The sequence below is a fragment of the Dermacentor variabilis genome, chromosome 3 (assembly GCF_050947875.1).
Source record: "Dermacentor variabilis isolate Ectoservices chromosome 3, ASM5094787v1, whole genome shotgun sequence".
In the NCBI taxonomy this organism is placed as follows: Eukaryota; Metazoa; Arthropoda; class Arachnida; order Ixodida; family Ixodidae; genus Dermacentor; species Dermacentor variabilis.
This window is the reverse complement of record NC_134570.1, coordinates 68,921,919-68,935,335: the sequence shown is the minus strand read 5'-3', so window position 1 is coordinate 68,935,335 and position 13,417 is coordinate 68,921,919. Positions and strand designations below refer to the sequence as shown.

General features: G+C 47.5%; 1 protein-coding gene across 3 annotated transcripts in view; it reads left to right on the top strand.

The window, feature by feature from the left end:
- The window catches only part of LOC142573985 (sn-1-specific diacylglycerol lipase ABHD11-like), a 49,060-nt gene that overhangs the window by 25,307 nt on the left and 10,336 nt on the right, over positions 1-13,417 (top strand). For all 3 annotated transcript variants that reach the window (XM_075683184.1, XM_075683185.1, XM_075683183.1), the window contains 2 exons: positions 4,378-4,559; positions 9,862-10,018. In XM_075683184.1, coding sequence (XP_075539299.1) covers positions 4,396-4,559; positions 9,862-10,018 — 321 coding nt within the window. In that variant the 5' untranslated portion in view covers positions 4,378-4,395. The remainder of the gene's footprint in view (positions 1-4,377; positions 4,560-9,861; positions 10,019-13,417) is intronic.

The following is a 13,417-nucleotide window of genomic DNA, read 5'->3' as shown; positions in this document are numbered from 1 at the left end:
TTTGCGGGTACTGTATTCCGGAGCAGACAAAAAAATTCACAGAGAAGCTCCCCTGGCAGTTGTCTTAAGTATACGTAAGCATTGTGCCCCTTGCTCATCTCCACGCAGCCCGCTTTCATTATCAGTGTTATGAAGCTTGATTCAACCAGCATAAGCAGTTGTCAACCCTCATCGGTCGTTATTAACCTTATCGAACATGATCCGGCCCTTGTCAACTCTTATCGATCCGCATCAAGTTCGATTTCCAGCGGATCTGTTGCAAAACCACCATTACAATTGCTTAGGAGGGTATGCAATGCTTTTTTGTTGGTTCGTATGCTTGTTTTGAGCTTGTTCTTTATTGAAACGCATGCTGTTCTGTGAGTTGTATGGTTGATTTCAATGAATTTATGCACTGTTCGCTTCACTTTGCTGAGCGCTTGTAGCCTCTGCCTCACATAGGTAAGTACCATTGCATTTTCTTGCTTGCTTAGGGGTATGAGCCAATGGTTTGGGGGTATAAGCCATTGCATTCGTCTCACGCGGCGGACGGACAAATTTCTCGTTGGCTAGACATAGAAATGATTACGCATTTAAAATGTGGGCCACAGGGCATGGGACACTGAATATGTACGAAGAAAATAAAAAGAGGGAATCGTCGCGACGGCACGTCACAAATCGCCGTATAGGCGTCGAAGACTCTAGTGACAACGAAATTATTTTTGGACGGCTCTGATAGCGTACACGCAACAACGGTTGCTTGCGTACTGTCAAATGCTCATATGCTGCGGCCCAAAGCTCACTGCAGGGTGCGAAAACGCTCGCAGCGAAAGCGAAACTTTGTGCGTGGACATGCATGCAGACGCGCAGTCGGTCGCTGCGAGCCCGTGCGATCGCTGCGTTGAGGTTTCATTCTGTTATGCTCCATTTGGTTATACAGACAGCCCACTGTGCAAAAATATTTCACATACTTTGCTCTCAGCCACTGCCAACCTTTCACGCAACAAACTCGGTCCGGGGGACTCCGTCGCGGCGACCGCGCGCAGTGGGCGTTCACTGTACGTATTCGGTAAAGAGATAGCGTCTGTAAACCATTCTGTGCTTTCTGTTTGCCCAAGATTATTATTGTGACGGTAAAAGAAAAAAAATTTCCACCGCATCAAGAGTACTTTCAGAAATGTCCCGGAGGGCTCTCGCGGGGTGTTTTCATTGAGCGCCCACAGCCAAACCTATGAAGAGCGCCCCGCGTCGTCCTTCATACTGCGCAAGCGAGGCGCTTCCGACGCTTCCCACTGATGGCGACTCCGTAAGTCCTCGCCGCCAGTAACGCGTTTGCCACGCCTATACACTGCATGCGCATATTGCAACCCTCCACCCACCCCCAGCAGCAGACGCAACCAAAACGAGCTGTCTAAATCTACCGCTTGCCCATCACTTGAGGGCCTATTTCTCATCATCCCGTTACTATACACCTTTATGAGTGGGCTTCAAGATTGTCACGTGACGCTCCCTCCTAGTAGTTTTTTTTTTTCCTTCCTCCATGCATTGCTCCGTCACGAAAGCGTAGCCAGCGGCTTCGTTTGTTGAACGCTGTGCGTCGTCGGGCGGCGTACAACATTTATTATACACAATATGAAGATTTAGAGGAAATTCTTGCGTTGTGGTCGGATGCAATAACTGCGATGGAGACATGAATCTGTGGAACACGTCGTTGCGTGAAATACGCGCGCCGCCACTGCGTCGAGGCTTCCCATGCTCGAGGCCGTTCCTGTGCGGGCTTCCCATTTTGGTCGATTGCCTTGAGAAACGGGGGGAGAAAAATTTGCATCTACTGCGGTAAAGAAAATAGAAGGCAATTACGAAAGCTGATTTTTATTGCCTCTTCGAGACATTTGCTGATGTTTGAAAGAACTGAGATAACACGATAGATGCAGTCTGATATTAAACTGATGGTCTGGATTTCTAAAAAAGTTGGTTTAGAGTGCCAATAACTGATAAATATTGATTGGATTACTAAGCTTTTGTTGCTCTTAAATGAAGCGTTTGAAAGGTTGGAACGGGAGCTTTCATTTAGAAAACACTTGAGTTACAGCCACTTATGCCCCTGTCGCACGGTCACTTTCGATCGCGATCGAGCCTCTATCCGGCTCGGACTTTCGACCGCAGTTGAATGTGATTGCCACTACACAGTCCACGGATCGGGATCGTGTTGGTTGAGCTCTAACGCCGAAAGTGTAAATGAGTATAAGTCCGAAGCAAACAATAAACGTGCCTAATGGGTAGTATAGGTACTTGTATACCTTTCTCGGAAAAATAGCTTCTTCATTCGTTATTTTAGGTAAAAGACGGGCCACGTCTGCCGATTCTGACCATGTGCAACTCTCGGAATAAATGCATGGTGTCGACGCTACAGACAAATATTTACAAAATTATACGTAAATAAAGACAATTATCTTTTTGTTTGCACTACTGGTTACAATAGCCATTTTAGGGAGTTATTTCTTCGGCTATCTTTCCTTCTCGTTGTGTCTGGTTTTCTAACTGCTTACGTTGGTTTCCGATCGCCATCCGGCAGTTCGATCGCGACGCGCGGTTCACGACCTACTGGATTCGGTTCGAGGCTCGATCATGATCGAAAGTGACTGCGTAGGAGCAACCGATTGGAGTTGGCTCGATCGCGATCGAAAGTACCCGTGCACTGGGAAACAACACCCGTTTGCGGTGGTGGTGGTGCTTCAGCAGGCGGGGTTAGCCTGGCATACATAGGTGGCAATTGTTCCGCCTGAGCCTCCTATGAGTGTCACAGTGCGTGTCACCAGGTGTCGAAGAGCCCTGTGTCTCGAATGAAGGCATTCAGCAGTCGTAGCGCCCTCTTCAATGGTATTCCGCACGACGCCTTCAACGGTTCTGTGCCGAATACCATTCTTTTAAAGGCTGCCGACCATCGCTTTCCTTTGTGTGTCGAACTGCGGGCACATCCAAATGAAATATTCGATCGCGATCGAGCCTCTATCCGGCTCAGACTTTCGACCGCAATTGAATATGATTGCCACTACACAGTCCAAGGATCGGGATAGGGTTGCGGGGCATCCAGTTGGTATATTCAACAAACAAGATCTGCAGCTCTGAAGTCAACTACGCGAAACTTGCGTCCCCGCCGCACTAGTGAATTCCACAGAGATCGTTGCACAAGTATTGAGGCAAGCGCTTGCCTAAACATATGCGGGAAGATAAAATACCAGCGAGCGAGGTGTCAACACCCAAGCGGACAGGATTTCTCACTCGGCGCTCAAGCACACACGTACGAGGCCGTCAAGCAAACCTCGAAGATCTGGGCAACCACTTCAAACAGATCGTCGCGTAAACATGCCACACTAGGCCCACACAAGCAAAAAAAAGGAACTGTAAAGTGACGAGCGAACTGACGTAAACGGCGCGCAAGACGCCTTCGTGAGCTTTAATCGCAATGCGCTAGGAGGGACGTGCACGCACGATGATCGAGTGCCAGCGCGTTCATGCCTGAGCTCATATAATACAACGTGCGCCCAGTCTCGCAAGGGAGGAAAGTGGGGGAGCAAACGCGCCGTCTTCCGTCGCGCGCATCGCGTCGAGGGGAGGGCAGGGACGGGGGGTGGCGGCGGCCTTGTATACAACGTGCGCCAGCCTCGCAAGGGATGAAAGTGACAGTGTTTCATAAAAGAGCGCTAAAGATGAAGACGAAGTGAAGGAACACACACGACAGGACTGGAAAGTAGGGAGGAAACACGTCAGGAAAGTGGAATCCGACAGGAAAGTGGGGAGGAAACACGCCGTCTTCCGTCGCGCGCATGGCGCCGAGGGGAGGGGAGGGGAGGCGAGGGAGGGAGCGGGGTGGCGGCGGCACTGTGCACCGGTATTTCGCGGCCGCGCGCGCCTTATTTTGAAAGCGATTTGCGTCGGGGGCTGTCCAGTTGCGACTGCGGCTCATACCTTTGCGCGTGCTGCGTTCTCCCCGCTCAGTTGCGCTGGAGTGAGGGACAGCACGAAAGTCACTTCGCTCGCTGCTGCCACTGCATTTCTTCACGCCAACGTTTTGACAGCGAGTGTTCGCGGTCGTCGAGTGTGATATGCAGTACATGTTTGTGTACGTACGCGGTGTCACATGCTTGCCTGTGCGCGCTCACACAACGCTTGTTAATTTAGATAGTAAGCAAATGTTTGCCAGTTTGTGCGGTGGATAAATCTACTACCCTGACTTCGTACAGCTGTCTAGCCATTTGCTATCGCAATTGACGGCTCATTTCGCGGGCGAAACTGCGACGTCTTCTTTAGAACGTTACCAATGTGACGTCAGATTCGCTTTGTGTGTCCAGTCTACGAAACTGAATGTGTGACCCGTGTTGCTCCCACGCACTGCAGGGAAGGGCTACTTCCAGCATGGCTGTGACGCGAGGCCTTCAGCTGGCGCGTTCGCTGTGGACGACGACTCGGCGTCTGGCTTCGGCGAGCTTGGCGCAGTGCCACGCGACGATGTTTACGAGCAGGAGAATGTGCATGGGTTGGCGTCGACTCGGAGTCGCCCGTTACTGTAGCCAGCCGAGGTACGTAATTGCTTTGTATAGCGACTTTGCCCAAAGAATTCACGCGAATTTCGCGATCGGGCTTGATATTCCAATAGAATACAGTGCAATACAATACAATACAATATATTTCCTTAACATCATAAGGACGTCAAATGCGACGGCAAAAAGCCAGTGAGAAGGCTTGATGAGACCGACACACCCTACAGAGGCTCGGCAGGGGTACAAGAAAACAGCACGAAATAATTTTCAGAGAAAAACAGCTTTGAGATAAAAAACAGAAAATAAAGAAATCTGGTATCGTTTAGCTATACGTGCATCGATTGAGATTCCCTGTTTAATTAACACGGGAGTGTGTAGCGCAACATTTGACGACGATAATTTGCTCGGGTCCTATATGTATAAACCATTTCAAGCTAGTTCGTGTTGAGTACGTAGGCTCTTTGGATTTTAATGTGGACAGCTGTAGCATAAAACAGTTATTTTTTATAAATCTTGCTTTGTACCGTCTGAGGAGTAAAATTTCGTACAACCGGGGAAGGGGGGGTTATGCCAAATGCCTTAAAAAGCGACTCAGTGTGTTCTAGCCGCGGAGCCTTCACAATATTTCGAACACCTTTCTTTTGAAGGAGTCGCAAGCGGTTGATATTGGTAAAAGATGTGGTACCCCAAATCAGCAAGCAACAATTACCAGCATAAGAAAACGGTGCAATATGCATTTGCTTAATACGCTTAGGGTTGGAGTATTTCAATCGACACAAAATACGGACAACAAGTTTGTTCACTAACATTTCGACGTGATCATTGCATAATAAATATTCATTAAAGATGACACCTAGACTTTTGATTGCTGGAACTATTTGGATGAGTGACGAACCCACCGTTAAAGTGGTGGCACGCGGGGCAGCTTATTGCGAGGCCTGAAAAGCACGGCTATCGTTTTTTTTTTCGGTGTTTATATTTAAAGCATTGTATCTAGACCATTCGAGAATGGAGGGCAAATAATGTGAGGCTTGTTGCTCAAGATCTAGCAAATGTGCGGCTCTCAAGAATAAAGACGTGTCATTATTATGAATGGCAAAAAGTTGGGAGCTTGCTTATGCGGACGATGTCTTTAACATAAAGGAGGAATAGCAGTACACACTTTGGGGATTCTCCCACAACGATAACCGTCATCTCGCTTGCTTGCGTTTCCTTTCTTGAGGACTCGCTACTTTCCTGTCAAGAATTTTGTGTCATGCTGATAACGCGGAAGGCGTTCGTGACTTGGAAGTACGGTGCTCGCAGTGTTAAAGAAAGGAAATGCGGGCAAGACAGATGCCGATTACGATTGTGGAACAAGACACGACCCAAAATCCGGGGGGGCATAAACTTTTTAAAGAATGTACGCTGTTATTTCTCACAGTGGGCATCACACTACACATTCACAAAAAGAGTACACCCTTTGGGTCGTATCTTGCCATACAACAATGATCATCATATGTCTTGTCCGCATTTCCTTTTTTTTTAATACTGCGAGCTCGGTGCTTACGAGTCACGAACGGCATGCGCGTTATTAACATGACAGAGCATTCTCTACAGGAAAGTAACGAGTGCAGCGTTTTCAAGAAAGAAAACGCAAGCAAGACAGATGACGATTATCGTAGTGTGGCAAGATACGACCCAAACGGTGTACCTTTGTCTAAGAGTATACAACACTGAAACACTGCAATGACGACCACCACCAGCCTGGGAGTTCTAGCAAGAAAGACCAGCACGAAAGCGCAAGGAAGGCGCTTGTTTTGTGAACACTGCCCTCTGTTATGTGTTGGCCGGACATTCAGGGCTCATGACGTGGCAGGAAAACAGCAATCTGCGGCGCTCTGCATAAACACGCTCGCTCGTACGCGCGTGAAACGGCGCTTGTGTTACGCTGACGCAGCACATGACCCGTTTGCTCGGAACGTTGCGGGTTGTGTATGAAAGAGTATAGCTTTGGACATGTACGTACTGTACGTGCGCGTAGGGATAAGGCTTTGCGGGAGACCCAGTTTGTAAACTCCATACATGACTGTGCTAGAGAAATGTATCCCAGGCCGACCGCTCTGCGTTTCGTATCATTAAACCTCTCTCTCGCTTTCTCTCCCTGCATGCCTGGGCGCGGAAACAATATGAAGTCATCCGGCAATGAGTACTATGAAGCCACAAGACAATTAAGGTATGTTTCGTCTGAAGCGTACACTCAGTCAGTCATAAAACGTTATTATCGGTACTGGGTGTGATGGGCTCTGCGGCCCCACTATATATGGCCAGATGACCCTCAGTTGGTGCTGTAGGCGACCTTTTGGGCTCCTGCTGTGCCCGGACTTGTACTTCCGGAGTAGAGCTGGCCAGCACGGTCTCCCGCTTTTGCGAGCCTATGAAGTTCTTCGGGAGGTGGATTTGCGGAGCACTCCCAAAAGATGTGTTTCGTCGTGGCTCTCCGGGCACATTTTGAGCAGTCCGGTTAGAATTCGTCTGAGTTGATGTGGTGAATTCTGACTGGGTTGGAGAGATTATTGGTTTGGAGTTGTCTCTATTTATCCTCTTGAGCTTTGTGAAGTGATGGTAGCGTTTTTCTAGATAGGTTAAAGTGCTGGGTGTTTTCCTGGAAGCTGCTGAGACCTCCTTCTGTGTATTTCGGGCTCTAGGTGTTGCTCACAGCTCGGCCGATAGATCCTCGAGCAATATTGTGAGCTGCCTCGTTCCCAGGGTTGCCGGAGGGACCCGGAAGTGAACTGTACAATTAATTACCTACCGGATGCTACCGGAAGAATGCTAGGATGTCTAGCATGCTGCTAATGTTGTGCAGTATACTTTCGTGCATTTCCTGCCTTTCCTTCCTCCCTTTTCTTTCTCTCTCTCTCTCTCTCTCTCTCTACCCAGCATATTTATTACAGCGAAAGCTTTCTTTGCGAAGCCGCCCGGAGTTTACTGACCGTCGCTGTTGCTGCTGCTGTCTGGCCATATAGCTCACACGCGGGGCAGCCCTGGTATAACGAATCATACTTACACCGTGTGCCCCAGCTAACGTTAGCCAAGCTGTTCAAAAAAAAAAAAGATAGTGATATTAAAGATTAAGAAACCACGGTGCAAGATACGTTTAAAAGACATATTGTGTTTGGTCCTCAGAGGTCCAGCCACCGAACACCACAAGTCTTAAAATTGTATTTCGCATCTTGTTTTTTAAATCTTCTTTTTTGTTTCGTTCGAGAGCTTCGATAACGTTAGCTTGGGTACCCTATATGTAGTCCCATCGGTACTTGCTTTATAGATGTGCTCGTTGCTAGCACTGTTCTCTATAGAATTACGCAATGAAAACATAAATTAACATTATACGGATCCCACGCACTATGAGAATTTATGCAAGCAAATCTTCCTGTGCTGTATGCGTTGATTGGAGGTAATTGACGGTGGTGTTGACGGCGAATGTTCATCAGCGCTTAGTATAATACTAGAGGGATGAGTTGATGGTAAATATTACTTGGGTGCCTCATTTGTGTCTGTCTGTGTAGTACACAACACATAGCCAGACGTGTTTGCTTCAGAGCTTGTTGATCGCCATTGTTCATAGCTTCTGGGAAGGTTAGCTGTCATTGCCTCAAACGTGGCAGCCCATTCGGCAGAAGTGTTAGACTTTAACTAAATAAGGGGGCTTTACATGTAAAGCTCACCATATGATTATGAGGCGCGCGGCGGTGGGGGATTCCGGTTTAATTTTGACCCTGTGGGATTCTTTAACGCGCAACTGAATCTGAGAAAACGAGCGTTTTTACTATTCTGGAGCATTCTTGAATTTCTCTCCATTCGTAATGTGGCTGCCGCGGTTGGGATCCAACTCGCAATCTCGAGCAATGAATGCAGTTGCCACAACACTACCGGGGCCGGTAGAGCAGTGTTGATTTGACGGGCGGCGATTCCGTAGTGTCGTCTGAACGCTGCGATGATTTAGTGCGGCTTTGTGTCCGCATGTTCTATGTCGCTTGTCCGCTTGGCAAATTTGCGCGGTGTTTCAGAATTAGCGGAAGCGCACAGCAGCGTGCTAAAAATTAATTTTATACAGTTTGACCGTAGCTGCTGCTGTGGGTAAAGTAGTAGCGTTCCCTTGCCTTCTTACGTAGCTATCTTTTCCTTCGCCCGCCCTCCCCCCCATGTATGCTAGCTGCGAACGAACAGTGGCGAGGCTGTTACTCGTTTCGACACTGCGTCGGTTCTAGTCATTCTCTGCATTTTCTCCAAAACTCCTCTCTACCGTTCTCTCTAGCTCCCCTAGGAGGTACCTCCCCTAGGTACCTCCTAGGTCAGTACAAATGTAAGCGCTGTGGTTCTGGAGTGCTTTTGGTGAGGGTCACGGATAATTACAGCAGTCGCAAGTGTATTGTGAGGACGCCCAGGTAGCTGGAAATGTCCAAACGAGTTTTTTCGCGTCGCTTTTCTTCGCTGTCATGCTTTATTAATGTGTATGGAAGAAACGCGGCAGAAGCGGTAGAAGCGCACCGAATTTCTATAAGAGCAGGAAGAAAATAAACATGTCCGCATTAGAGATTAATAAGAGGCGATTAGATATTTGGTGGCAGAAAATTGGGGAAACCACGAACAACGGAAGTGTGCAAAAATCAAAGTTCCCAATAGTGTTTCAGAAAGTTTGGTGCTGGGAATTCTTTGGGCTTTTCTTTTTCTTTAACGGTAGGTAGGACATTAGGCAGAATAAGAACAAGAGCTTGGCGACGCAACCCACCACCCCACTTCAAAGCGGATGCTCATAGCATCCATCCACCTACCATCCATCCATCCATCCATCCATGCACGCACGCACGCACTGAACTACCTCTCGACACGGCGTGCATGACAGCGGCAGCAGTGGCAAAATCGACGGAAGAGGCAAAGGAAGCTTCGCTTAAAAAAGAAAGTAAGGAAACGGTATCCAAATATCTTCACTGTAACACATATGCGCCCTCGAATGCATCGTTCCTTGATTAAAGCGCCTGCCCGGTCGGCCGCACCCCGAATAATCCTGGATCAGGGAAGTTGGTAAGCTGGGCCGATCCCGGAGCTAGTCTGTTACGCGGTCACGTGGGTGACGTGACTCCTCTGGTGGCGGCCTCTGCGTATTGCCAGGCAAGCACGTAATCGGTGTTGGGAAAAACACGTTGCAGATGATGAACAGTGTTATGTGCAGTATTTAATTAATCGCTTCGAGAAAGCTTCGCTTCGCATAAACTCAAACGAGTGCGTTCGGTGTGCATGCGTTCGGTTTGCAGATTTATTTATTTATTTATTTGTTCATTTATTTATTTATTTACAGGGACGGAGCCGTGCGCCTGTCTTACACTCTCCACGAATCGGACGACGCCGCAACTGCGTCCACATTGCCTCCGATTGTGGCGCTGCACGCATTGTTTGGCCGCAAGGAGAACATGGCCGCTGTTTCTAAAGCGCTGGCCGCTGCGACTGGTCGTAACGTAATACACATATATATCACTGCTTATTTTTCTTTCTTTTATTTTTTGTCTGCTGTGCGTCAGATGCTCGCTGTGATCCTTGAAGCGATATTTATGGCGACTCCGAAATGAATCGCTGCAGTATTATTTTAGTTATATACGGCGCACATGGGTGTTTAGCTGTTTCAGATTTAACAGTGTGAGATATATATACAGGGTGTTCAAAATTAAGCTTTATGGTTTTTTTTTAATTAGGCACTGGGAGGCACACGAAGACCATCTGTGCAGATAAGTTATGTGGCCAGGGGGACACAAAGTGAGATGATAATTATTGCGGTCGGCTGCCCAATTAACTAAAAATGAATAATTAACTTATTGTTGACTGCATTAAGTGAGTATGTTTGTATTGAAAAGTTAGAGGCAGTCGTGTTTCTACGCAGTGTAAGTTGGAAGGATTCTTCTAGCGTATCTGTGCTTCGAGATATCCCACTTCAAATTTTAATTGTCGTTCGCATGAGTACGCATGCAAGAGAGTGAGGATCGGCGCAAAGCTCCTCCCTGATGTGACGCGGCTGTTGCGTGCGGCGTTTAGTCTGACAACAGGGCAGAGGCATTGGCAAACATGATAGCTGTCCCCCTTCCCCTCTCGGCTGGGGAAATAAAAAATCGAAGAACCCGGAACCGCTGTCGTAACACGCGACCGCGCAGCCTGTAACGATGGCGGTAGCTGCCATGTCGAGATAACAGCGCTAGCGGAGAAGCCGGAGGGCATGTGCGTGACTAGACGAGGCAGCTTGGTCCTTGCCTGGGCTACGCAAATAAAATGAGCGCCGATTTTCAAGTATTGTAAGTTTTATTGACATCAAGAGTAACAACTGCATGGCACACCGCGCTGTCATGTCTTGAAGTGCCGGCAACCACGCGCTCCCAGTATCGCGTTTCAGTCGCTGGGCGCTGTTCGATGGCGGCAAAACGCCAGCATAATAGGTTTCTTTCTCGGCAGGGTGGAGTCAGTTGTCGATAATTTCGATGCCCATCTGGCTCGATCGCATAAAATGCACCGTGTGACAACAGTATAAGATTCGCGTATAAGATAGCATTCTCACAGAGGGAAAGGAGTCACTCCGACCCCTTTCTCCCTGTTGAGCTCTTCTTTTCCTGTCCCACTAGGTCTTGTGGCCTCTCTTTAGCGAAGTACGGCAACGACGGCACACGGTCCGCATAAACAGCTTCGCTGTAAAAAACGCCTGTGGCAGGTAGCATAATTCCTGTTCTTGAGCTGGATTATTCTAAGAGGCGGACATTATTAGCGCGGCAAATCGAAACGAATAATCAACTAATAACAAGAATGAACTAACTAGCTTCCTAGTGAATTACATAACGGCACATATTGCACTTTACTATTTGTAGCCGGTGAGTTTGTAAGACGTACTCACTTACGTGGATCTCCAAAATGACGCTAGTTTCGTGGTATCATTTCCCGAAGTATGGGACGAAATACACGGGTTTTCCCGTTACTTTTGTGCTTCGATGCATGAAACAGCGTATTGTTAAAACAAAAGTGAGTGTAACAACAGCGCATTTTTACGGCGAGTTTCATGGCCCGTATAGGCAAGCTGGTGTCGTTCTGGAAATTCATTACAAGTGGATGCGCCTTGCAAACTGACCGGCTGCAATTCGTAAGCTGCAACATGTGCGTAAAGTAATTTAGTAAATGAAAGTAAAGTAAATGAACCGTGGAGGCACGTATTTGCAATACTTACTTCGGATCACGCATAATACCAACTCGGCCAAACCGCAACGCACGGGCTCACGTTGTAGTTCGGCCTCCTCCTTATAGAATTTGTCGAGGCATCAACTACTTGAATAATACCTGCATTGCAATTGCCCAAGATGCTGCAAACAAATTTTTGAACGCTATGCATTGTCAAGACAAGTGAAATATGCATTTTTTCATAAAAGAATGTACTCGTATATCGAAAAAATGGTGCCCGGCATAACTGATAAGAATGCTTCCATGTTTTGTGTCTATTTAATAAGTAAAGAAAATATCACACGAACTTTACAACTGTATCAATTTGAAGCCATCAAAGGAGTGCATGCCGCTGATATGAAGATGTCGAGGACAAATATTTTAATGAAACTTTGTTGTTCAAGAACTTTGTTTACATTTGTGTACATATGCAACGGCCAGGGTAAAATCTGAATGACGCTTTCTTTCGTTCCAATGTATTGCGCAGGAGGAGCTGTCAACAGTCGTGTATTGTCAGTAATTGCACCGAAATTATAGTCGCAACAGAGAGCACATAAAAAGCAGGAATTCTGCAAAACATACGAGGGCGAAAAAGATGGAAAGTGAGCCAATGCGAATATATGACAAATAGGATAACTTATTTAAAAGTAGTCTCCATGAGCATTGAGACATTTGTCCCACTGACTAACGAGTCGCGTGATTCCCATTTCATAAAGCTCCGTAGGTTGCTGCTTCAAAAAGTCTGTAACTGACTCCTTCCCGTCATCGTCCGATACGAATCTGGTTCTGTCGAGCTGCTTCTTTCTACAATTGCCCCAAATTGTGGAAGTCGCAAGGCGACCAGTCTGCACTATATGCCGGATGTTGCAGCGTTTCCCACTTGAACTTTGCCAGTTTTGTGTTAGCCACATCAACTACGTGGGGACGGACGTTGTCGTGGAACAAGATGACTCCATTCGTAAATGTTTCACGTCGTTTGTTCTTGATTGTGACACGCAGCCGATCCGGCGTTTCACTATGCCGGAAACGATTGACAGTCTCTCCAGGTTTAGCATATTCGATAAGTAATGGCCCCTGACGATCGAAAAAAAAAAGTCAGCACCTTTCCGCCGGAAATGACGGCCTTTTCTATCTTTGGGAGTGGTGAATTCGAATGTTTCCACTGTATGCATTGCCGTCGTGTTCCAGGCTCGTAATAGTGGCCCCATGATTGGTCCCCGGGGACAACTGCAGACAAGAAGACGTCACCCTCATTGTGATACCGGATCAGATGAGTTAGGGCAGCACCGAACCTTTCCATCTTCTGGCGGTGGTTCAAAATCTTGGGCATCCATTGCGCACACAAGAGCCGATAATGGAGATTTTCATGAATTATGGCGTGTATCGAACCATGACTGATATTCACACGCTCTGCCAGTTCATCGATGCTTATCCTCCGTTCTTGTCTAATCAGCTCATCAACCTTTGCAAGTGCGTTGGGGGTGATTGCACGGTGGCTTTGGCCCGGTCTTGGAACGTTTTTGCAACTATTACGTCCTTCTCAGAACCGTTCCCTCCGGCGCTTCACAGTGGCCAATGAAATGCAATGTTCAACGTACACTGCAGACATATGGCGACTAATTTATGTTTGGGAAACACTTTCAGCTGTCAAAAACCTCACGCCACCA